Here is a 27,047-nt window from a genome sequence, read left to right on the forward strand (position 1 = left end):
GTCTGTATCCGCCAATGGAGGTTGCGTATCGTAGGCAAGCCAGTCTTGATTGTGGTCTGAATCCCAGATTCACCCTAAATATTTCTCTGTCTGTCAAAGGTGTGTTTCAAACCAGTCGGGCTGTCATTCCACATACAACTGAAGATGATAATTTCCTGTTTCTGAAAAATGTGTAAAGTGGTGTTAAAACCAGGGGTGCCGCTACCATAATGAAAAAAAGCCTTACATGTGATTGTTGCTAAAAAGGTTGGCCAAGCCCTCAGTACTATCTATATATAAAGGTCTGTCACATATCCGGTTTACAAAAAAACAAAAACAAAAACTAGCTTGCTACTTGCCAGAAAACTCAAATCGTACTGACTTATTGCAGGAGATGATTGACAACAAGCCATGCTTCAACCCAAACCAGCTGACAGATGACCAGTTGAGGACTGAGCTGACAGAAAGAGGTCAGAGAGCTGATGGTACAAGAGAGCAGATGCTCAAGAGGATCACAACACCACAGAACAGTAGGTTGACAGACAAACATAGTATCATTGTCTGAAACTCCATTACACTTGAGTGAGTGAGTGTGGTTTTACACTGCTTTTAGCAATATTCGAGCAATATCAAAGCAGTGGACATCAGAAATGGTATTCACATATCCCATGCCTTTGTTCTTGAAGAATCAAAGGTTAACCTGTAGGGTGTGTTGTGCATAGTTGTTTCTCTTAATTGTCAGAGGATCTGCTGATTGATTGCTAATGGTTTGTCAGAGGCATGCCCAAGCTTCTGTACTACTTTCACTCACATCAAGTTTACCCACTGAAACACTGCAATATTGTTCAAATCTACTGGGATCAGGGTGGTCAAGCTAGCTGACTTGTTTGACTCATGGCATCGTTCCTGTTGTTGCGCAGATTAGTGTTCATGCTGTTGATCACTGGGTTGTATGGTTCAGACTCAATTATTTACAGACCGTCGCCATATATCTGGAATATGGCTGAGTGCGGTGTAAAACTAGGGTCACTCAATCAGTCACTCAGCACAGCCTGCACATGACATTGTCTTGAACAAGCACAGGAGTTGTTGATACAATGAACACCATCCCTCTCTGACAAGGTATCATACCGATGTACAATTTACTGCTCTGGACCTGGGAATGTAGATGACGTGTACTAAATTGGCCGTCTTGTTTACAGAGTGTCCGGCCATGAAGATAGGGATGCCAAAGAACATATTCTGCACATTTGACAGCATGTGTCTGGGCCTGGAGTGCTGTGCTCACTTCAAACTGTTCATGTTCAGGAAGGCATACAAGGTGTATGCCAGGCTAGATCCCTGTGATTTCCAATTTATTGTTGGTGTGGAGAAGAAGTTTGAGAAGAAGTTTGGAGCTCTGGATGGCCTTAAAGATATTGTCGCAGGTAATATTTACCAGAAAAATATCAATAAACCCTTGCAGCAGGTATTATTACATTGTTGTTTTACATTTCTACAGTAAGGAGTGATTGTCTTGTAAATTTGTTTCATAAAAGTATTTCAGATTGGGGTGTTTAGATACATACTTGTTTGTGTGCTGTCATATTCTGGCACCCGGCAACAAAGAGGCACCATAGAAATGTGTAGAGTAGAGTAGAATAGACTTGCCCTGAACACCAGGTGTTACTGTCACTGTTATTGTCAGCAATTTTCATTTTACGTCCCAATGTGTTTTGTTGATATTGGAGACTTCTGCATTGATATTTGAAATAGAAATGGTAAAGTAAGTATTTAAATATCTAAAATATTTAGATTTTAACAAGTCTCCATTTATTTTACAGGTTTTGACAAGACACTAAAGACAGGTATCAAGCTAAATATTCTGGGAGGCATTGAGCTGGTTGTCAAGTAAGTCTTGCATGTTGTGTTTGAGTAACATGTTTTGTATCCCTTTGAACAGAAATTCTCTTTTCGGGACGTAGATTAGTAATGTTTACAGTTTTCCTTTTGGTAAAATGTGGAGCAGGGCTATAATTTTAGCAAATTGTGGATTCAGTTCCTTGATTATTATACTACAGGTAATGGGTTCCTACACTGGTTGTTTTTGGAGTTATTTAGGAGGTGTATCGTCTTTCTTAACTATCATAATCTGGTGTTGTATCTTCCCATTATGACTACTCCCATTATGACTACTCCCAGTTTGACTACTCATGAACATAAGCATATAATGGAGCACCCCAACACTTACTAATGTACACCTTTATAGCTGACTACTCCCTTTTTGACTACTCTTTGAAATAAACCTATAAGGGAGAGTCCTCGGGCCTTAGTAACCTATAATGATTAAAAGCCAGGTGAATCAGGGATCTTGTGATTGTCTTCATTGTCTTTTGTCTTTTCATTTTCTTTTCATATTTGGAGAAATCTCCTCCACTTGGATTAAAACTTTGTAAACCTATAGAACTGGTTGTTTTCTTTAAGACTTGGACATAATCCCTCCAACTTCCATTCAAACTATTAACTGTACATATGTTCTCAATCATTTTTATACTGGTGTCCTACCGGTTTGCCAATTTCTAACCCCAGGTCAGTTAACAAATTTTGGATTAGGATTAACAACCCAAATTACAGGGCCATCCAGTATAGGAATACTGTCTTCCACTTAGTGGGCTTGTAAAATTGATTGTAGTTGAACTTGTATTTGTACATATACAGTTAAATATGAAATGAAAAGCACAGTAAATATGTTGAAATGTAACAATTCTTGTAAATGGATAAAAAATGTTGTACATTTCATGCTAATTTGATAAATAAATGGTACAAATTTCTTGATACAATGATGAAAAATGTTGTTCATTTGTGAATGAAATGGTGAAAAATGTTATACATTTAATTTATGCATTTGCATTATTGATGTTATAAATTTAAGAGGTAATGAGTGAGTGAGTTTAGTTTTACGCCACACTGAGCAATATTCCAGCTATATGGTGGTGGTCTGTAAATAGTCAAATCTGGACCAGATAATCCAGTGATCAACATGAGCATCAATCTGCACGTTTGGGAACTGATGACATGACATTGTGTCAACCAAGTCATCGAGCCTGACCACCCAATCCCATTAGTCATCTCTTATGACAAGCATGGGCTGCTTACACATTATGTCAAAATCTGTAATGTATATGTGAAATGTAATAAAGTATTGAAATAAATTGTCTTTAAATAAATTGTTTTAATTTACTGCTTTATCATTAATTAATTCTAATTCATCCCCCTTTCTTGCATCATTAAACTGGCAAAGTGGGAATAAATTCCTAATGTTTTAGTCATATTGAATAATGGTCCCTCATTTCCATGCTGTCCCTCTAAACAAGTCTAACCTTTGATGAATTCTCTCATCTTTGAACTGTATCTATCATTCAAGACTGAAAATGCATATATATACGGCTAAGTGATTGACAATGCAGTTTTTGCTCAAATCTCATGACTAACTGCAAACCATATGTTCTTTATCACACTAGATCAGTTGACGTTATCAGACATACTCATTGATGTTATTCATCATTGCAGAGTCAGACTTGAGAAGGATGAGTTCGTGTCGCTGATCACATTGGGGGCAGGTTTCTGTGCCCAGGATGACTCTGAGAACTGCATAGCGTTCTTCAACATCCTCGATGAGGCCCCCACTCCTCTGCCCATCTGCCTTGACGATGGCACAATGCGCTGGCCTAAGAGTAAGTCTTAACCTCGGCATAACTGTGGAGATTTTAATAGCTCATATATCATGAGCCTTTTGAGTCCTCAAGAGTAGGAATACCTACCTTACAGATTAATTCTTAGTGAATAACCAAATTCTCAAATGTTAGAATTTATATAATCTTCAAACAAAGTATTTGAACTTTTTTTTATTTTCTATTGAAAAAAATTGGAGTTATTTGGGAGTAAATAAATGTTGATATTATAATGATGACTGTTTTGAGAGTGCATCAGCACTTCCTCACAGCCATGGTTGTTTGTAGTTGTTTGCTTGAAAGATGATAGGTGTATGATATGGAAATATGTATGATTTTCATTTTCCAACCTGTCAGAAAAGAGAAACAAACAGCTAGACACAAATGATGGTTGTCAAAATTAATGGTTAAAGGTCACATGCAACCAAAAAATCAAACATAAATAAAACACATTTATCACTTATTCATGACATATAATATACATTGCTGCTTTTAAAAAAAACAAATAAACAAAATTATAAGCGTACAATCGCGATTCAAAAGTGCAATATTTTGTACTTGGGCTTACTTCCCCCGAAACGAAGTCATCGGGAGACCGAACCAAGTCATAGCGGGTGGATATCCACTCAAGTGTAACAGCGGCTTCTGATTGGCTGTTTCATTTGCTGATATGCTGAGGGTTCATTGTGTGTACAGAAAGATGATCTGTTTGATGAGCATTTTAGAAGTATAGCCAGTCACAAGAAAGTAAGATTCTTTATGGATAACAACTTCTTTTTGTGTACTTGATGCGTCGTTTCAGTATGGATTCATACACAGTTACCAAACAAAATCATACACACTAAAAGAAGTCGTTATTCATGAAGAATGTATATAGAGATGTTGGGTTTTGAAAATGCATGTTCTCTGAATTTGTGTTCGATCCAATCAAAAATCATGTCAGTAGATATGGTAAACTACTGAGTGGCTGGAATCTGCCATTCGTCCAAGTACAAAGCAGGACTTGAAACTGACAAGAGTTTGCACCAGTTTCCGTCAGATCCAGTCATCCGAAAAAAAGTGAATGTAGTTTGTTTGCAATCCACAGACATAAAAACATGTCATGTGCATCACACGAGCCTAATTACATAATGTGGCAGACACGGGACTCGGGTGCACGAGTCATAAATCAACTTATTTTCTTTATGTCGTATAGTCTGATAGGTGTTAAGTTCAAATTGCACGTGGTCAATGATTGAAGCTGTGTACTGCATGCTGTCTTTAACAGACAGGCAGACAGACATATAGGTGTGAATACCCAGACACTGAGCTTTCCCTGTGACAGAGACTGCTTACCACAATCAACAAGTTGTTTTACGTAACGAGTAGATTATTTACTTGTTTGTATACACAACCAAGATTAGACTACTGCTCACGACCTCAGACGCTGGGCATGCATACTGTTTCAAGCTAAGCGAACCTATTCACTGCGCATGCGTTATGGACGCAGCGCAGCACAGCTGTTGAAACCAGTTTTTTCCCCAGCGCTGGGGGGAATTTAGTGAAACGTTTGAACTCCGATTTCGCGGGCTTTTCTTTCATCGCTTTTTTTCAACTTTATAGGTTGAATTGGCATTTTTTATGATTTGTTTCGGTAAGTGCACACCGAAAGGTACCAGAATCTGCAAAGTCGTGTTTTACGTTGCATGTGACCTTTAACAATTTTTTTACCTTCTTGAAAGTCGTCAAAATCAAGAAAGACACACAGGTGTAAATTTGTATTAGGCTACTGCGCTGTACATGTGCATCCCATGCATTGTGTTTAAAGGTATTGATAAAGAGAAATGGTGGCGTATTCATAAGATGTCAGTCTTTGATATGTTTGTATAGGCTTATACTTCATACCCAAAATAAAAGTTCAGGTTCCCTAACGTTTTTGAAGAGTATGTTGAGGATGACTTGGTCTGTGTTATGGCAGAGGTTGACTTACTGATGGTCCATTTTAAGAAGTCATGCTTGTCATGAAGGAATAGTGGTCAGGTTTCTCACTTCATGCATGTCACTGTATCCCAGTGGAGTAGGTCACTGTTCTGCAAGTCTCCGGATTAATGGTAAATTTTCGATCTCATCCATTCCAGTTGACTACAAGGCGCTATTTGACAAAGATGCCATTAAGAAGCGTATCAGGGAGAAAGGGTCGCAGCTGGTCAAGGACACCATCAATAAGGGTATAGAGGAAGTGTTGGCCCTCGTCCCATGTATATCGAAGACTGTAAGTCACAGCATCATGTTCATATCACAGTTGTTTGAAAAATGTTTTATTTCTGAAACATGATTGCATGTATGTTTGATGTTTTTTTTTCTATTATGTGCGATGTCAATAAGTGATTATTTACTGGCTGAACAATTGTCAAGTAAAGGTGTACACTTGAAAATGTATTGTAGGTGGGAAAGACTACAGGACTACAAATGCCACAGACAAATTTCAGGTCAACTCATGATAAAATTTTTACAAAAAATAAATGTAATTAACAATAAACAAAGATACCATTTGCCTAGGCACATGAAAATTGTGAAGGAAGCTCAGCAACAAAGAATATGTGGTGCCTATGATCTATGACATGTTTTCATGAACTATTTCTTTACACTAAAGACAAAATTTGGAGATCCTAAGTAGTCAGCCTGAGGGGGTCAGTGTCATTCCTGAGTTTATGTTACTACCTGGAGATTACTGTAAAAGACACATACAACAATCCCCAGGCCCCAGGCAAGTCTGCCCCGTGCCATCGTCCAGAGACCTTCACCCAGGACCTTCTGAAACAGACTCTCCAGGAGAGGGGGCTTGTCGTATCTGGAACCAAGACTCAGCTGGAACAGAGGCTCAGGGATGCTGATAAAAGTATGTTGACATTAAAACAGATGTATCATTTTGTCTTTCAGTAATCCAGATAGCATTATATGATCCTTTATAATCCTGAAGATAAATTTGTTGAATTCTGATTGACCAATAGCCAAAGCATACCAAACCATGTATGTGGATTTGCCAGTGTGTACAAACCGTACACCCCATCAAATCTGTCACATGATATACTACAGGGGTTGTACAGTTGGTTGTGCGATAGGTGGATTGTGACTACCAGACATCTGATCGCTTCGAAATTTTAGTGTTGGGGTATACAATTATATGTATTAACAGTGTAGTAAAATTGTTGCCATAATTTTTTATTTGTTTGTGTCAATAAATAACATGTATATAAAATGTTTCTGTGTTCCACTTTTCGTTTATCAAAACCTCAAATTCAATCATTTTTTACCATAAACTAAGCCATCCTGAGTTATCTCCCTTCATGTCGGTTGAGGAAAAAATCATGGGTCTCATTTCCCATGACTGAATGCTGTTGTTCAGTGAAAAAAGCTAACTGGAAAGATTTAACATCATCACACTGTGTGTTGAAATGGTGTTCAGGACTGTAAGGCCCCTCAGGAAATACGGATTTTACAATGGTCTTGCTGCCCCGTACGCTCTTTCAAAACACCATGCAACTAATAGTGTGGTTCAAAGACTTCAAAGTTTGATAACACTACATTGTGGTACCTGCATGCTGTCTTCCTTGTCCGTTCTTCAATGCTGCCCATTACAATATTTTGTAGTGTGATGGTGGTTATTAAATAATCAAGTCTGGATCAGATAACCTAGTGACATCAGGATCATCGATCTCTGGTGTTTGGATATGATATGCATCAGCTACGTCGGCAAATGCCATTAGCCAACTCTTAGAGATGCAGAGATTGACAAATACCAGTTCAGACCTCTATAATTCACAGGGCATTTGTCCTGTTCATGAACATTACCAACTCAGATGATCCAGTTGTCACCAGCCTTGGCAGAGTAACATTAAGGCATAAAAGTGTTGATGTTTCGCATCTTTGTCCTGATTATCAATATGTTTCAAGGCATGTTGGCATTCAAGTCTTGCTTGGGATGTGATAAACATCTATATTCTATACTCGTTTGAAATTCAGCTGCAAGTGATGTATGATGGTATACAAAATATACCATACAAAGCAGGATTATACCAGTCTTTATCAACCTGTTTTTATCACCACATGTAATGTGACATGCCAGTAAATGATGCTACAATTTGACTTATCAGTACAGTCCTATACAGTAATGCATTGCTTCAGATAAACTTCTACACATAGTAAATCATGGATGATACTCCCAACTGTTCCAGAATGTACTGTTCTTGGAAAGACGGTGACTCTACCAGCCATACGTAATTCGAAGCTGGACAAGATCATCTACATGTCCATTTCTTCCAATTGTCTCCGAGTTGACGTATGTGTGGACGCCGAGATCAAGGCTATTGGGTTCAACAAGGCATTCAGAGCCTATATTGAGCTGGACCCCTGTAGATTCACTCTCCTGCTGAACTTCGAGACCTGCACCCATGAGGTCATTCTCTTCGGCTATGCTTGGGGTAAGTTATGTATTTTTTTATGATCATTTGTCTTAATTTGGAGAGGAGGGTACAATCCAGTGATCAGCAGCATGAACATCAATCTGCGCAATTGGGAAGCAATGACGTGTGTAAACCAAGTCAGCCTTACCGCCAACCAAGAGCCTGACCACCCGATCCCATTAGTCGCCTCTTACGACAAGCATAGTCGCCTTTTATGGCCTAGTGGTTAAAGCATTTCCATGTCCTGCCAGAGATGTGGGTGCCCCCCACCCCCACCCCCGTGGTACCGCTGGAATATTGCTAAAAGCTTACTCACTCTCTGTGTTATTTTCCTACTCAGGTACCCCTTCTGAGTTAAAGTTGTCTGACGAGGTGATCATTAGGTACACAATAGACCGAGACGAGATGAGGAAGGTCTTTATAGTCACTATGGGTCTGAAGCTTGGTATTGGGTCTGAACCCATCCTCGACGCCACCTTCCTGGAGAACTTTGATGTCCCTATTCCTTTGTGCAACGAAAACTTTTCTCTACCAGGTATGAAATTTGTCACAATGTCATCTCATATGTTTTCAGCAATGAATATAGTGATAAATGGTGATTAAAAAATCTCCTTTAGAGGCATAATCCTGATGAACATGTGTTTTTTATTGTTTGTTTGAAAATTGGGTATGTTCGCCCAGCAGTAAATGGGTACCAGGTGGGATAAGCTTATGGTCATATGACTTTTAGCCTGTTATGAAACCCTATTTCACCTCATCTACCAATATTGAGCACACCATTTTATTTGCAGGAACCGGTTCCATCAAAGACCTGGCCAAAAATATGGGAGGGAAGCTTATTGGTGAAGTGGTAGACGTTATCTTCAAGAAACTGAAACTTGATGTAAGAAAATATCACATCAAGATATGATCTCATAAAGATTAAATTATGAACTGGATTCTTGCAAATTGAGAGCTCCATACCTACGGACTTACATGGATCATGTCTAAACCATCATGAACTGGATCATGTCTAAACCATCATGAACTGGATCATGTCTAAACCATCATGAACTGGATCATGTCTAAACCATCATGAACTGGATCATGTCTAAACCATCTCACAAATGAAAGATGGCAGAAGCATGAAATTATCTTGTAATGAATATTCAGGGCTATATTTCTGTGTTCCTTTTGTGCATGTAGTGCTAATTCAGCCTGTTCTTGTATTTAGTAATCTTTTAATGGTACATTATGTCCTCTGAAGCTGTCACTTGTTTCATAAATCCCATAATAAAATCATTATATGCATTGAAGTGCTATATTACAAAGTTTTCTTCTTGCAGTGTTCAAGAGTGACTGTAAAAATTAAGAAAAAACATTAAATTACTGCAGATATGGTGATTACATTTGTTTCATGTATTTAGTGAATTTAATTGCTTTTTTGAACTGTTATTTACATGATCACCATCCATGTTGATTATCACGCTCCCTTTCAGACCGTCTTTACCAATGGTCCATGCTCACTGGGAACATCACCAGCAGGTAAGTGCGCATAATGGGGAAAAGAGGTGGTGTGTTGATTCAAACTCTCCATTTGTATTATTGATCATATCATGTGATATTTTTAACCTTGAAAAACAAATATTTAGGTGTCTAGGCTGTCTTTCATGAGGGGTGGTGGGGTAGCCTAGTGGTTAGAGCATCACGCCAAAGACCTGTGTCCGATTCCCTTTATGGGTACAATGTGTGAAGACCATTTCTGGTGTCCACCACCATGATATTTCTGGAATATTGCTAAAAGCACCGAAAAACCATACTCAGTTACTCTCTTTCATAAAGTAATGATCCATGTCTTTGCCCTTTTGAATTTTTAAGTACAGTTATAGATTTATAAGCGCCACAAAATTTACACCTGTGCTGTCTTGTAGGAAAGGTATGACATTTTATGGATGACAAATTTTTTAATATATCATGATGCATGGTATAATTTCTTACACTTATTACTCTTGCTTGACAGTGGTATAAGAACCTTTACGAAAACGTCGCATCTTAATATAATAAAGAAGTTGTTGTCAATAAAGTATCATACCTATCTTATTATTCATCAACTTCTAAAACAGTGTTCTGACTTGTTCTGGTACGTTCCTTCAAGACAGTTGCCCAGTAGGTCTTAAGATGCTGTTACAGGAAAATAGACTACTGAGTATTTGCTGTGTTCTGTTACAATAATGTTTGGATTGTGTATCCAGTAAAACTAACTCATTTCCTTTCAGACTGTCCCTGGCAGCTTCCCAACATCACCAACTATCTGCCCTCGAGCTTCAAGGACAAGGTCACGTGTGGTCTGCCAGACAACTGCTTCGGAGTCCAGTGCTGTGTGGACTTCGTCTTTAACATACCTCTGTTTGAACAGCCTCTTCTCAAGAGTATCCCCTTCTTCCTCAAGTTTGAGCCGTGTAATTTTACGGTGGAGGTCGGATTTGGGTCGTATTATCATAAAGAAACACTTCTGGAATATAACTGGGGTAAGATCATAACTTCAAAAAGTTGAGTAGTTAGGAACCACACATATGAGTATGTCCCACCATGATCATGTACAGTCCTCCCTTAACTGTTGCATCAAATGGAATGTATGACGGGCTGATGGACCTTTACAAAAGAAGTCATTATAGCTGAAATTTAATAAGTGTTCCCAGATTTGTTCTTTTCTGATTCACCTGTGAAGATCCAGGGTGCATATTCTCGAAACAGTTGTAGCGCTATGAACTTCTTAAACCCTGTTTTAAGACACTGGCTACGATCAAAATTAAGAACTCTTAGAGCTACAAACGTTTCAAGAATGGGGCCAAAGCTCCTAGATGTTTTAAGCTTTCTTAGCACTAAGATAGTCATAAGTTAATGTTAATGTTAACATTGGACTCAAGTCACCCATGCTTGTCATAAGAGGCGACTAATTGGATCAGATGGTCAGACTCGCTGACTTGGTTGACACATATGATCAGTTGTCAATCGCACAGATCGATGCTCACACTGTTGATCACTGGATTGTCTGGTGCAGACTTGATTCTTTACACATAGCAAATATGCTATGTCTTAGTGGAAATCTTTAGAACGTTTTCATGTTAAAATGTTTTTAATGTAATGCATAGATCACTTAATTAGCATTTGAAGTTGGTAATAACTTATTGGCTATCAGTTTGAGGACCAAGCCATAATTAAGTTTAAACTGACATTTATTGTGGTTGATCATCTGCTGATGTTCTGATGTCTAGAGTTCAGATGTTACTAGGGAACGTAGGAGATAACCTGTTTCCATTTTTTCAGGCAGTGTAACAGCTCTGGAAATAGGAGAAGGTGATCCAGCCCCAATCATCATAAGGTAGATGGCGTTAATGTGTTCAATATCCTTCATATACTCATCCTTCATATGTCCATGGTATATATTCCAATAAATCTCCACAATACCACATCCATATAGAGATACATCTACAGCTTGGCCTGATACTTTTATTACCTCCCTTTGCTTGCTCTACATTCTCAGCAGTAGCCAGTCAGCTAAGGCGCTGTTTCAACCGAGCTTGCCAGTGTCAACAAAGATAGTTGTAGCTGCTTTTGGGGGGAAATCATACAGACAAATTGACAGGTCCAAACTTTTAAAAATATGCAAGAACTCCTTCTACCTCTTTCAGAGTAGCTCTGCATCATTTATGTTCCCAAGTTTAATCGGTTGGATGATTTAAGAAGTGAAAGTGAGTTGTAACTGGTACACTCAACTTCCCAGCATAGACACCTCATTGGATAAAAAAACGCCCAAGGGAGGTAATTAATATATTCATCATGTCATAGGTGCATCCAGAGTGTAGTGGAGATTTATCGGAACAATATACCCTGGAGATATTGAGGACAACAGATACTGTGGTGTGTATACAGGGTGCGAATTCGCTATTTACAACAGGTGCAAGTGCATGATCACAGCTGTCTTTATGTGTTTAAATTAGGAATTAAGTGACTGGAGGTAACAGTACCAGTTACAAGCATAAGCATCGGTGAACTCAATAATCAGTAGCATAAGCAGGAATTATATAACTGAGCTTTATTACCATTACTGAGGTAATGCAAAATTGAGACCTATGTGGGGAATCAAACCTAGGCCTTCACCATGGCGAGTGAATGCTTTAACTACTGGGCTACCAAACCTATCCCTTATACTTGTGATCTGACACATGTATTGTTTGATAGGCATGTCTATACTGTTCAGCGTCTGTTTCAGCTTTTCAGTTTCTAAGTACAGCCAGGGTTTTATAATTGATCTGAGCGTGACCACGTGCATCCCCATAGACGACGAGAGCTTCTGTTTCCCAGACGGAGGTCTACAGTTGATGAAGGGGGAGAAGATACCAGCATGTGATGCCAAGGCTCTCGTGGAGTTCTCAAGGCAGAGTGAGTCTCGGTCATTAAGTGGTTACATTTAGGGTGATCAAACATGTTTGACTAATTGTCGTTTGTCAAGTTTATTCAAGGACTCCTTCAGTCAGGCATGGATCCCTAGAAGAAGACTTCTGCTGACAAATAGGTGTATGTCTGATGTCAAACAAGTTGCATTTATAGATTTTATATATTTATGGTTCTAGGCTGCTTGTGATATAGCCCATTTTGTGTTATTATTTTCTAATATTTTATCTCTATATTCTTTTCAGATGTATGTATGTATGTATGTATGTATGTATGTATGTATGTATGTATGTATGTATGTATGTATGTATGTATGTATGTATGTATGTATGTATTTCCTTCTTCTTTTTTGTTTTTTTTGTTGTCATATTTTAGTTTGTTTTAAAGTATATCAATTTCATGATAGGTTATTCATGTTTCAATGGCCTTGTACAAATTTTGACTTGCTGGAATGACACACACACTATAGTTTAAATGAGGATGCCACAAAAGTTTCTCAGATTTTTGGGTGTCTGTGTATCTTTTCACAGAAGAGCCATAACCTCATTTCAATTGCTTACAGATTTCTCTCTGTCAGAGTGGACAAAGGAACTGGGTCTGGATGCTGCCCAGGCTCTATCACAGTCTGCAGCAAGACTGCTTCTGGACAAGTTCGGCATCGCTGAGTACTTGAAGGAGGAGAGGTGTGATGTCCAGAGAAAGCCGTACACCCCCAGTGTAGATGGATGGAGGAATGGTGAGTTGTGTTGGGGATCGGTTTCATCACAAAGAAAACATAGATCCATAGTTTGGATGGAAGGGTATGTTGTGTTCGTGATCGGATCAATACAAAGAAAACCATATACATGCATAAATTCATAGTTTGGATGGAAGGGTAAGTTGTGTTTATGAGGGGTTTGATTACAAAGAGAACTATGCATCCATAGTTTGGATAGATGGGTATTTTGTGTTGGTGAGGGGTTTGATTATTAAGAGAATAAAAAATTATTGGATGTAAGAGTAAGTTGTGTTGGTGAGGGTTTAATTACAAAGAGAACTGTAAATCCAGAGTATGGATGGAAGGGTAAGTTGTGTTGGTGAAGGGTTTGATAACAAAGAGAACTGTAAATCCAGAGTTTGGATGTAAGAGTAAGTTGTGTTGGTGAGGGTTTAATTACAAAGAGAACTGTAAATCCAGAGTTTGGATGTAAGGGTAAGTTGTGTTGGTGAAGGGTTTAATTACAAAGAGAACTGTAAATCCAGAGTTTAGATGTAAGAGTAAGTTGTGTTGGTGAGGGTTTAATTACAAAGAGAACTGTAAATCCAGAGTTTGGATGGAAGGGTAAGTTGTGTTGGTGAAGGGTTTGATAACAAAGAGAACTGTAAATCCAGAGTTTGGATGGAAGGGTAAGTTGTGTTGGTGAAGGGTTTGATAACAAAGAGAACTATACATCCAAAGTTTGGATGGAAGGGTAATTTGTGTTGGTGAGGGATTTGTTTACAAGGAGAACTAAAAATCGGAAGGGTAAGTTGTGTTGGTGAGGGTTTAATTACAAAGAGAACTGTAAATCCAGAGTTTGGATGGAAGGGTAAGTTGTGTTGGTGAGGGTTTAATTACAAAGAGAACTGTAAATCCAAAGTTTGGATGTAAGAGTAAGTTGTGTTGGTGAGGGTTTAATTACAAAGAGAACTGTAAATCCAGAGTTTGGATGGAAGGGTAAGTTGTGTTCGTGAGGGGTTTGATAACAAAGAGAACTGTAAATCCAGAGTTTGGATGGAAGGGTAAGTTGTGTTGGTGAGGGTTTAATTACAAAGAGAACTGTAAATCCAGAGTTTGGATGGAAGGGTAAGTTGTGTTGGTGAAGGGTTTGATAACAAAGAGAACTATACATCCAAAGTTTGGATGGATGGGTATTTTGTGTTGGTGAGGGGTTTGATTCCAAAGAGAACTATGTATCCATAGTTTGGATGGAAGGGTATTTTGTGTTGGTGAGGGGTTTGATTATTAAGAGAATAAAAAATTATTGGATGTAAGAGTAAGTTGTGTTGGTGAGGGTTTAATTACAAAGAGAACTGTAAATCCAGAGTTTGGATGGAAGGGTAAGTTGTGTTGGTGAAGGGTTTGATAACAAAGAGAACTATACATCCAAAGTTTGGATGGATGGGTATTTTGTGTTGGTGTGGGGTTTGATTCCAAAGAGAACCATAAATCATGGATGGAAGGGTAATTTGTGTTGACGAGGGATTTGTTTACAAGGAGAACTAAAAATCAGAAGGGTAAGTTGTGTTGGTGAGGGGTTTGATTGAAAAGAGAACTATAAATCCATAGTTCAGATGGAAGAGTAAGTTCTGTTGGTGATTACAAAGAGAAAAATGTACACCCCCTGTGAGGAGTTGGGGAAAGTTTAATCTGCATTGGAAACTGTAAATCCCCAGTGCGGATAGATGGATGAATGGTGAGTTGTGTTGCCAGATCAGTTCTTCAGTAGTTCAAAGATGTTGGTGGCAATGACATGTTTCTTGAATTTCATTCACTCAGTCTTACGAGTAGGAGTCCTTAAGCGGTTACCTTGCCACGTCATTAGAGTGACGTCTGCTTGTCATCATGCATAGCATCAGTCATAAAAACACTATATACTGTACATGAATACAGCATGAAACTTGAATATTGCTCACATTGGTACAGCTCCCTTGCACATTCCCAGTTTTGTCTTTGTGATTCCAGAATGTACGAAGAGCATCAGGAAGCTCCCGAAACTGCCTCAAGGATTGCACTGTCATCTCGCGGCCTCGTGCACCAAAATCGACTGCTGTTTTGATGTCCCTTTTCTTAAAATGTCATTCAATGCCGTCCTTAATGTTGACATGTGTGACTACTTCATTTTTGCGGCTGTTGAGAATAAAAACTTCACCTACAACATGCTGGGCGATAATGTCAACCTTAACACAGGTACATATCAGTACATCATGAATGTACTCAAACAAACATTGGTTAAAACATACAAATGTCCTGCTTCAGCACCAGAGAAAAATCAGTAATAATTATTTACTGAAATAAATACCAATTGATATAAAATGCAAAATTATTGTGGAAATTGTATGAATAGATGACTGAAACTTACAAATGACACCAGATGTTCCTTAAAGATCTGTGAATGCTGAATGTACTTTTGTTAAAAGTAACTGTTCCCCAAAATATCTGTTTGCCTGTACCATTACAGGATGACCCTTCTATTCTACCTTAAAATCCTTTCCAAGGCCAGACCAATTTTATTTCTTCTCTTACGGATCAGCCGGACATATTTTTTCAAGAATAAGAAATAAAATAAGAAAGAATTTTCACCGATCAAATAATAAAATCCTAATGTTTTTATCAGCAAAAAAATGTAAATATTTTTTTACTGATATTCACTTCTTAAAAGTAAAATACTTTGAGCATTTAGAAAGAATATTACTCTGATTGGAAATTTAATATATTTTTTTTCTTGCCAGTCTTTAGGTAATCAGAGGACAAAAATACATAAAACAAGAAATAAAATTGGTCTGGTCCAATGTATTTTTATTTTAATTACCTCTTACATCTGTCAGATATTTCTTTTGTCTTACAGAACAATGACAAGACAGGTCTTATGCAGATAATAAAGTGATGTTTCCTAATATTTTCAGGAGTCTCAACAGGAGTTACGCTTGCAGATGTATTTATTATTGAGTGAGTGCAGTAATTATTTATATTATTATTAAATTTATCCCTCTCCCCCCAAATAAATAAATAAATAAATAAATAAATTTGTTACATGTTTCAATTTTGTACTGTGAATTCAATATGTTTTTGTTGACGCAGAGATATGAACAGACTTTGGAGCTACTCACATCATGTTAGTGGTGGAAAATATGCCTGCTGGTGTGTATCTGTAGGTAATTTGAAGATAGACAATCATGTCTGTGTTCCTTTTTTCAGTTTTGGTCTGAAGAAACAAGATAAGACGTTCATCCTGGATTTACAGGTTCAAGTTTGCTTTGAAAATGACAAGTGTATGGTAGATCTTCCGGTTATGAATAAAACTGAAGTTCCACAGCTCATATGTGACCTTAACGCAAAGGTCAACCTGAAAAGTGAGTACTGATTTTTAACAAGGCAGAAGGTACACCTTTCACTGACTTTTGTAGTACCTTCAATTTTCAATATGATATCATATGTTCATGACACACCTGAATGACAGGAAACAAAGTTGTGCTGGTGCTGCTCAAGGCTACAGGCCTTTTACACAGAATACAACATACCGGAATATTGCAGAGACACAGGGAATACCTGTAAAATTAGAGATACAGATTACAATTGACAATTAAGCCAGTGGCTGTCACTGGTAAACTTTAGTATGCAAAATGATCATTGTGATAGTAACCTAATTAGAGGATACTAAACGACCTTCCGTGTAATAGCATTTTTATTAAACAAGGTAATGATTTGGTATCAAACGAGCGAAAACAAGTTTGATACTTAATCTGTAATGAGTTTTTTAAAAATGGTATTTCATGGAATCAATTTTAGTATTCTGTTTATTACTCGCCAACATAAATTGACAGAAACTGCGGCAAAATTGCCTAGAGTGAGGACTCTCAGCTTTCTGTGAGTCAAACAGTAAAACTGCAACAGCCATTGTGTCCCAATTGTATTGATTAATGCTCATGCTGTTGATCACTGGATTGTCTGGTCCAGACTTGAATATTTACAGACCACCAACATATTGCTGTAATATTGTCTTGTGTGTCGTAAAGCAAGCAAGCAACCAACCAACCAAACCCTTTCATTTTGCCAAAAGAAACATAGTTTACAGGACACTGAGATGGAGGACAGAGGTGTAGTAAAGATAGGAAAATATCTGTTGATTATCACTTATCGCTTACACATGCAAATTCTGCAATCAAATGTAGTCTCTATGGCCCTTGCCATGTTATTGTTTAGCTGATTCCAATATACCAAGCATAAGTATACTATATGATTTCATTTCACTGTAGATTTTAGTCTCTCTGACTGGGCCAAAGCAAAAGGTCAAGATTTAGGTCAAGGTCTGGCCAAGGCCGCAGTCAACCTCCTTCTGGAACAGCTTGGGATCAAAGACAAGATGCTGAACCCTCCCTGTGACAGATCCAGTCTCAAGTACCAGCCTGCAGACGCTGATAATTGGAAGAATGGTAGGCAACATTTTCTGTTTCCAAATGTGCATGAAGGTGCTGGTCAAAGACCCAAGGGTCCCCCTCTTGGCATACCATGTTATTTATTTAGACATTCAGTCTATATGTTTTGGCATCTAATTTAAGTTTTACTAATTCTTGACAGACATGTCATAGGAAAGGTACATTCGAATTTATTAGATATACATTAATCTGTCTCAATTTCTGTATGAGGAATGGTGCTCAATCTTGGCACATGATGTTCTACCAACGGTAAATGTGTAACGTGTTGGCGCATAAAGCAGTTCAGTTGAAATAGCCAAGAAGTTTTAGATCTAATGGATAACTCTGTTCATAAATAGTCTGATAATATTTAGAAAAGATGTTGAGGAAGGGCGACACAAATGGTTAACAATATTCAGATATAGATATTGACACTCAGATATTACACTTATTGTTACTTGTTGTTTGAAGTGATGGTTCTTGTTGATTAATGAAGTAATGTCAGCAGATAAGTGGACACTGGACGGGTTGTCAAAGTACCTCCATGTTTGAGTGTAATAGAACAGAACAGAGTCAGTTATGTGAATGTTTGTTTTGTCTCTCAGACTGTCCGCTAATCAACAGCGCGTTCAGCCTACCAAAGCTGACCATACCTGCCAACTGCTACATCAATGACAAATGTCTGGGCATTGACTGCTGCATGTACAGCAGCACCCTCGACCTTTCTCTCCACACCGCCTTCACCATAGACCTGTGCAACTTCTACATAGAGGGGTCCATCGAGAAGTACAGCTTTAGATTTAATATACTCGATTACAAATGGGGTAAGTATTAATGCACATTTGGTGTGACATTATATATTATATCATAGAGTTATCATTTTCAGATTTTTACTTTCAACTGATACAGTGGAAGCTGTCAAAACCAGCATCTGTCCAATGCGGCAAGTTGTGAACACCAGTATAAAATGTCAGTCCCCTCCGTGGCATATACATTTATCATCAGCTCTAAAATGTGGCACGTTGTCTAAACTGGATTATTTCTTCAGTCCCGATGAGTGCCGGTTTAGACAGCTTCGACTGTAATGCATACACCACGTTTTATCTGTATATGTCGTCTGCTTTTATTCACAGTGTTTCAATGAAAACCAGCCAAGGTTTATTATATTCACTAACTAAGCAGTATATTGGCTTCTATCATATCATTATGTGCTTGATGTCTTTGTGAATGAATTGTTATCTAAATATTGTTACATTCAAAGAATATTTATACTATGTTTGCTTTTTTACAGGGACAGAAACTGAGGTTACAATAGATGGAATTCCAGTTTTAAGAATGAAGTGAGTACTCAACAAAGCCAGTGTTTCATTTTATTCATTTACATGTGATTGTAAGAAAAAACATTGATCAGAAGTAAAATTTGTAGGTTTCAGTTGTTGATGTTCAGCTCCAGGCAATAGTGACGCACTGCAAAAGAAAGTCATTTAGATATTCTAGCCTAGTCTCTACATTGCATGAAATAGTAACAAGAATTATCAGTTAGTGGGGAACTGTTGAAGTAACCCATTAGAATTCAGAACCCTTAGAACCCGGCACCAAAAACTTTGCAGACATGTCAATACCTTTTGACATAATTTCAGAGACTTTGTTACAAAAGTTACTGTGAAAATAGTACCATCAGATTTCACACTTTTGCTGGGTGATAAAGTGTGCATAAATTCCTCACACTGACTCACCTGTTTTCTCTATATGCGCTGAATTCTAAAGGTGTTCCGGAGTATTGCTGTAAGTGGCATACAACTGGTCATAGTTACAAGTTTACTCATTCACTGCCGTGATAACTTGCCATTAGTACTCAGCTGCATTTGCGCATTGTGTTAGATACTGACCTTTTTCTCTTCCAGTTTCAAGATTGAACGTATACTTTCCCAGCAGATGTTTATCGTGGACTTGTCTGTGAGTCTGTGTCTACAGGGAGGGGATTGTGAGCTGGACCTGAAGATATTTAACCAATCACAACTCCCAATGCCTGGCTGTGCTCCGATACAGGGATTTAAAATACCAGGTACAGCTATGTTACATTGAATTAGATAAATGTTTGTAATATAAAAATTCTGTTTCTCATGAATTATGTTGAAGCTTGTTGGTCTACTTCCTTTTCCCATGGTTCCAACAGAGTGGAGCAGGACATTTGCCACCAGGGATAGTTGCCACCTTGGACAAATGCCACCCTGAATTTTCATGTCATTTTATTTGAGAAAATGAATGCAGGTTGTCAATAAATGTCAATAAATAAACTTTGAGTGAGTGAATGAGTTTAGTTTTACGCTGCACCCAGCAGTATTCCAGCTATAGGGCAGCGGTCTGTAAAGAATCAAGTCTGCTACAGACAATCCAGTGATCAACAGCTTGAGCATCGATCTGTACAATTGGGAACCGATGACGTGTGTCAACCAAGTCAGCAAGCCTGACCACCCGATCTCGTTAGTCGCCTCTTACAACAAGCATAGTCGCCTTTTATGGCAAGCATGGGTTGCTGAAGGCCTATTCTACCCTGGGACCTTCATGGGAAGCAACTTTGAATGATAAAAATTCAACTGTTTACTTTGTGTATTCATATTCTGACTTTGATCAAGTTTTTACCTTGAAGTAATTTTGATTTTCATGAAACCATTTCAAACTCAGCTTTTTTAACATTTTGGGTAGCAAATTGTCCAAGGTGGCAGTTGTCTTAGACCCCTCACAATGCTTGTTAAAAAGTGTTTGTATCTCATTTTACCTCCTCACCATGCATCTAAGGGTTTGAGTTGCCCCCAAGTACCATGCATACTATTTCTTCAGGTCATGTGAAATTTTTTCTGATGCATTGTTGCTGATGGCATGTCATCAGATCAGTGGATTGAAGAACAATTTGAATGTCTGATCCAGTCTTGATAATTTACAAGGTGTCTTGATATAACAGGAAACATTGTGAAGTTAAACAACATATGTTCTCTACTTTTTTGTCAAATATATGTTAGAGTTGGGATTACACTTTCTCAGATTCTTGTTCTCTTGAGTACTTTATGGTGCTTGATGGGTTGTTTCCTATCCAAGTCAAGCACCTTGCAGTCAGGAATCCTATCTTAGAGCAGGGCTTCAAAAATCACATTGCCCGACGCCCGTGACAAGTTAGTTTTCATTTCAGGCAATGAAATAATGGTATCTTATTTCTCTGAATTTGATCATTTCCACTTATGGTTTCAAACTTTAAATAAACTTTCATTTCATGTCTGCTCAAAATGTAGCTAATAAATTTCGCAATAATAATAAAGTAGAGTTACCGTTCCAAGCTATTTATCTTGATTATGTCATAAAATCAGGGCAAGTGAGAAATTAGTCAGGACAAGTTACTTTCTGAAGGTGTCTTCTATAAAAGATGAAACCCTGTCTAAGCCTCACAAGTGCTGGTCTAGATAGCAAGCATTGTTTTCCCTTTGACAATTGTAAATTGACACATTGCCATGGATGAAACCTTTGCGACTGCGTATTCACGCTTTTTGGTTGCATCAACTTATTTCCTGGTCTGTTATGTTTAGATTTCTCCCTGAACAACTGGCTGAAGGAAAGAGGAGGGGAGATAACTGCAGCACTGTCTGCCGTATTGCTAGAGCAGCTCGGTATAGACAAGTTCCTTCTGGATGACCAGTGTGAGACCTACGTCACCCCATACAATGAAGCCATCGAAGGCTGGAGGAACGGTATGTATGTATAGGAGGACTTGAAAACAAACTACGTTCGAATGTTTCCAAGCCATCTGAGACTACAAATACTGAAGAGTTGTTGTTGTGTTTTTGTGTGAAGGATTTTACAGCATCTTCTGACATTATCAAGTGAATACTAATGCATTGTGTGATGGAGTCACAACTGGAAGGGTCTATTACTGTAAAGGTGTGCACCTGTCTCAGCTGATTGTCAACATATCTGAACAGCCGAGAAAAGGTTGCTGTTTAACATTCTCTGCTCTCCTATTTCATGAAGTTAACTCAACCTGTCATTTGTGCCAACTGATCTACCAAGTCACGTATATGTTAAGTAGCTCAGGTCAAGCCAAACAAGCAGTACCTTCTACAATACCATGGCCATTGGTGCAGACCATTACAAATGACCCATGCTTAGGATAGTCGATCATAAATGTCTTTGAATTGAAAGATAACAAAATGTCCAGACAAGAAATCAGTCTTCATTTCTCAGTGACCTTAATGAAAAATATGTTTATGGATAACAACTTCTTGTTTATTGCACAAAGTGACGTTTTGGTGTAGTTTTGACTTGAAAACAATGCAAGAACCTACATGCTCTCTGCAATAGACAAGAAGTTGTCATTCATGTAGTTGTATGCTCTGTTTTTGATGTGGCAACTTCTAGATTACCCATGAAACAATTTGTTTTATGACCCATTGATTTTTCGAAGATTTCATTTCGAACCTGACTGTAATCCTCATCACATTGATAAATGTAAAGTAAGAAAAAGTGATGAATACTTCAGTTAGTTTTGCTCATGCATAGGTGTGACAGCAGTTGTGACTTTATTTCTTCATCCTGCCAGATTGCCCCGAGAACATGACCCTCCCTGCTCTACCCTCAAATGTCGTCTGCTACATCAGTGACTTCTGCACGGGGATCTCATGCTGTGCCAAAGTGCCACAGATCAGACGCAACTTCAACGCACATCTCGTCATTGATTCCTGTAACTTCTACATGAGTGTCGGGATTGAGAAATTGGAGTTCAGTCATACACTTTTTGAGTATGATTGGGGTATGTGACATATTTTAGTACATGATCTGTTGGTACCAGTTGGCTTGAAACATATGAGTGTTTAGGACAAAACGGTCCTTTATTACAGTGTACATGGGGTAGAGCAAATGTACTTCTTTTTTGAGTTGACAGTTTTATTACTTACCAACAATGAATCTAAGGCATAAACACATGAAAAATGACATTGTCACAATCTAAATTAAGGGGGGCAGACTAGAATAGCATGTTTTCAATTTAGGGTGATGAAATGTTAAAAGTGTCCTTTGTTGCCTGATAAAGTGAGAGGATCGTATAATGGTTTGTTCATGGTGGAATTGTAACATAACTATCTACTCAATACGCTAATTGAGTATTCACCTGTCTTCTTGTTCTTCTAAATGCTATAAAAAATAGAAAACCAGGTGTTTTATCAACCTTATTATTTACTATGCCTATTTATTATTCATTTAATTGACTTGCAACAAATGTTTTTGTCAGGAAAAACTGAGGAGATTGACTTAGGTGGGCTGTTCAAGGCTGAGTTCAGCATTCAGAATCTGCCTGGAGAGAAGAAGTTCCTAGTCAACCTTCAGCTGAAGGTGTGCCTCACAGCTGGGGCAGAATGCCAGTTCAAGCTACCCATCTTTGTAGATATGTTGGTGCCTAAACCTTTCTGTGACTGGGAGGCCACGAAACAACTCAAAGGTACATCATTGTTTGTTCTGTAGTATCCATTATAATGACCGGAGTATCCCTAGAACGTTCAGATCGGATTCCGAATCAGGTTCCATTAGGCTTTAACGTTTGAATTGTGATGATTTTAAATAAATATGTGTCCAGCCTTCCCAGAAAAGCACTGAGGTGTTGTAGGTTAGCTCAGTGGTTAAAGCGTTTTGCCTACCTTGCTGAAGACCTGGGTTTGATTCCCTACGTAAGCACATTGTGTGAAGCCCATTGCTGGTGTCCACAAGTGACTTTGTTCAAAATTACCTGTGTTCACCCAGCGGGAAGTGGGTACCAGGTCGGATAAGTCATGTGACTAGCCCCTCAGCTTGGGTTACTCGGGGTAAGAATAATCAGATTGTACCATTTTGAGTATGCCCCTCTGTTATGTGGAAATCAACACATTACAAATGCCCATATTTTTATTAACCATAGATTTCTCCTTGACGGAGTTCATATCAACACAAGGAGCACAGTTGTCAGACAGGCTAAGTGACCTACTGGTGGATAAGTTGATGGACACACTTGGACTTGCCTCATATCTCCAGGACACCCAGTGCAGCTTGGCCACCCGAGGGCCGACAGGATGGACCTCAGGTATGCCACACTATAGTAATACATAGATTCATGAAACTCTTTAGATGGAGGAGTCGTTTCACTACATGCCATGAAATCATAGTAACTGTATAACCACAAAACCACCAATGATCCTCACATGTTCACTGTTTGATCTACTGTATATAATGACTTATGGACACTTCGTTTTGGCTGTAGTTCAAATGGCATGAAAATAACTGTCCACAAAGTTCCTCTCATGGTTGAAGCCAGAAGGAATGTCCCAGTTCTCAGCATGCTTCTGTACTGTCTCAAACACAAGGGACACCTGTACTGTCACAAACACAAGGGACACCTGTACTGTCACAAACACAAGGGACACCTGTACTGTCACAAACACAAGGGACACCTGTACTGTCACAAACACAAGGGACACCTGTACTGTCTCAAATACAAAGGACAAGTGTACTGTCACAAACACAAGAGACACCTGTACTGTCACAAACACAAGAGACACATGTACTGTCTCAAACACAAGAGACACCTGTACTCTCAAATACAAGGTAACACCTGTACTCTCTAAAATTCAAATACACTGTGTTTCGGATTGTACACCAGCACTTTTCATTACACTCCACTACTGAGTCTTACAAAATCTTATGGAAGGTCGTGTCAGGTAACCTTTGAGATTGACCAATCAGAACACAGCTTACCAAATCAGGAACGTGGACATTCGCACATGCCTTTTGAACTTTTTATCTCGAAAAGATTTGTACCTGAACAGTTCCGAACAGTTACACTATTTAGTGTAAGAAATATTAGCTAATGGTAACCATGTCAACAGATACCCCAAAGCGTATATACTGCAGGTCAAAGAACTGTGTTACATGCTGATTTTTGTTTGTGGAGAGATCTGTGTCAGTGACCGGAATATTTTGTTACTCCCTCCAATCCCCAAGTAGTGTCTGATTGGTTAAATCTATTTAACCGTCTCACTATTGACTGGACGGTCATAGGTCGCTCAAAGGTTACCTGACACGACCTTCTACTAGGGTTTGTTAGACTCAGTGGTGGAGTGTTCACGTCTGTCACAGTCTCTTTTAATGCTAAAACTTCCACTTCTAAATGCCTTTCAAACACTTAAAGGTCCTGTGTAGAAAGTATCCTTAGTATTTATGGTAACAGAATGGATGTAGAAATCACAGGATATTTGAGGATGCCACAATGATATTTGAGTTTTCCACGTCTCCTTTCAGCGTGTCCTCTGGGCATAACGTTCCCCACTCTGCCCAACTCGCTGTCGTGTAGTGTACCTGAACACTGCACTGCCATCGACTGCTGTCTCGATGTACCACTCATCAGCAAAAACATCAGCTTCAAGGTTGACCTTGACATGTGCAGAATGAGCCTCACTCTGGGTATTGAGAAGCTGGAGTTCCAGAGGATGTTATTTAAATACAGTTGGGGAACTCCAGACAGCTTCAACCTCAAGGGTGTCTTCAGGGCTGAGTGAGTAGAATGTTTCTAGCCATGAAAGAAAACACGTACTGAACCAAAAAACTTCACAAAATATAATTTTTAAAAATAATGAATAATTTTTCTCTGAAACATCTTTGTATCCAAAATGGGATCCCTATCTTACAACTCTCTAAAAACATTAGCTGAACCCACTCAAACCCATTCATTTGTTGTGCAAATGACATTAGTGCCAAATCAGGTTTTGCACACGTGTGCATGTGATCTTCGCATCGAAGTTTTCTTCAGTTGCACATGCTTACTTTTAAACCACAGTTCTAACAGTACTTTAAATGCCATGATTGTCAAATGTGGAACGTTAACATGCCGTTGGCATGTTGCAAGTGGGAAGATCAGTTATTGACATCACAAGAGCAAAGGGTTGCAGCCGTCATACTGTGTATGAGATGTACAACAAACTTGGGTTGATGTCTCAAAATTAGAGATCTGGTTAAGATCTAGAGTGAATGAGTGTGGTGTTATGCTACTGTTAGAAATATTCCAGCAATATCACAATGTGGGACACCCTGATCTTCAGCATGACGAGCGAACAAGTGTACCAGAGGACTACCCTACCGCCCCTTTAATCTTTATAGTGTAGCCTTGTGGTAAGAGCTTTCACACTTCACACCAAGAGGTCTGGGTTTGAATTCCTATGTGGGTACCAAGTAATCCATTTCTTGTGTCTGTTCTGTAATATTACTGGAACATGTGGCGAAGATTGATCTCACACCCTCGTTTCTGTCCAGTTTCATAATTGACAACTTGGAAGGGGAGAAACAGTTCCTGGTCAGTCTTAACATCAGTGCTTGTTTCGAGGCAGGCAAAGCTTGCATAATCACCGTACCTGTATTGAGCCAAGCCAGGTTCCCTAACCCAGTGTGTGACTGGAACTCAACTAAAGCACTTAAAGGTAAGACGTCCAACGTGGTCCCACTGACTTGAAATCTCTGTCTGTGTAAAGATATAAAAATTTGGTTCTTGTTACCCTGCACAGTCAGTGCTTAGATATTAACAGTCAATCAGCTGCATGTATGTTAAACCTCATTCACCACCTCACATGAGGGTGAGGTTCACCAATCCATTATGCATTGATCACTATCTCACTCACCTCTAACCCCTGGAGGTTAGAACTGGTCTTCAGTAAGCCATGCTTGTAAGAGGTGACTGACACGATTGGTTCGTCAACCTTGCTGACTTGGTCATCATATGACAGTCGTTTAGAACGTCATTCATGCTGTTGATCACCAAATTGTCTGGTCCAGTTTTGATTATTTACAGGCTTAGTGAGTGAATCCTTTAATAACAAACAATCAATGGTTCTAGCGAAGCCTTACCTTAACTTCTTGTCTCGTCTATTAAAAATAGTGAAAGCAGTAACATTGTTTTGATATATTACATTAAAAATATATACATATTTTGTTACTCTCTCAGTGTAAAATATAATCTTTGATGTGGCTGTAGGTTTCTCACTTTCCAACTGGCTGAGTCAGCAGAATATTAGCACCGGGTCACTGACCTCCTTGTTGAGGTCCCAGCTGGCTGAGGCGCTGGGCATCTCTCAGTATCTCCTTGAGCCCATGTGTAACAGACAGGTTGGAATATACAAAGCGGAAAGTAATGGATGGAATATAGGTAAGGAAAGAGAGTTTAGGGAAGAACTGTTTATGTATGTTTACTGTGGTATTTTAACTAATTTATTGATATTAATGTTTAAAGTAAATAAGGCTATTTGTAATTTCTGGTCACCAGAATAAA

The 27,047-nt window shown here is 38.6% G+C and overlaps 1 protein-coding gene across 1 annotated transcript in view; it reads left to right on the plus strand.

The window, feature by feature from the left end:
* Positions 1–27,047, plus strand: part of LOC137268211 (uncharacterized) — a 138,883-nt gene that overhangs the window by 37,197 nt on the left and 74,639 nt on the right. Inside the window, exons 30-57 of the mRNA XM_067802752.1 lie at positions 371–509; positions 1,182–1,406; positions 1,803–1,869; positions 3,529–3,692; positions 5,807–5,940; positions 6,429–6,567; positions 7,904–8,149; positions 8,472–8,666; positions 8,923–9,014; positions 9,610–9,655; positions 10,387–10,638; positions 11,438–11,492; positions 12,384–12,553; positions 13,128–13,301; positions 15,270–15,494; positions 16,211–16,253; positions 16,503–16,657; positions 17,561–17,737; positions 18,325–18,543; positions 19,011–19,059; positions 19,624–19,784; positions 21,298–21,459; positions 22,308–22,517; positions 22,995–23,201; positions 23,655–23,816; positions 25,031–25,283; positions 26,039–26,202; positions 26,754–26,924. Of these exons, the coding sequence (XP_067658853.1) occupies positions 371–509; positions 1,182–1,406; positions 1,803–1,869; positions 3,529–3,692; positions 5,807–5,940; positions 6,429–6,567; positions 7,904–8,149; positions 8,472–8,666; positions 8,923–9,014; positions 9,610–9,655; positions 10,387–10,638; positions 11,438–11,492; positions 12,384–12,553; positions 13,128–13,301; positions 15,270–15,494; positions 16,211–16,253; positions 16,503–16,657; positions 17,561–17,737; positions 18,325–18,543; positions 19,011–19,059; positions 19,624–19,784; positions 21,298–21,459; positions 22,308–22,517; positions 22,995–23,201; positions 23,655–23,816; positions 25,031–25,283; positions 26,039–26,202; positions 26,754–26,924 (4,456 nt within the window). The remainder of the gene's footprint in view (positions 1–370; positions 510–1,181; positions 1,407–1,802; positions 1,870–3,528; positions 3,693–5,806; positions 5,941–6,428; positions 6,568–7,903; positions 8,150–8,471; positions 8,667–8,922; positions 9,015–9,609; positions 9,656–10,386; positions 10,639–11,437; positions 11,493–12,383; positions 12,554–13,127; positions 13,302–15,269; positions 15,495–16,210; positions 16,254–16,502; positions 16,658–17,560; positions 17,738–18,324; positions 18,544–19,010; positions 19,060–19,623; positions 19,785–21,297; positions 21,460–22,307; positions 22,518–22,994; positions 23,202–23,654; positions 23,817–25,030; positions 25,284–26,038; positions 26,203–26,753; positions 26,925–27,047) is intronic.

Source organism: Haliotis asinina, chromosome 16 (assembly GCF_037392515.1).
Source record: "Haliotis asinina isolate JCU_RB_2024 chromosome 16, JCU_Hal_asi_v2, whole genome shotgun sequence".
NCBI classification, from domain to species: domain Eukaryota; kingdom Metazoa; phylum Mollusca; class Gastropoda; order Lepetellida; family Haliotidae; genus Haliotis; species Haliotis asinina.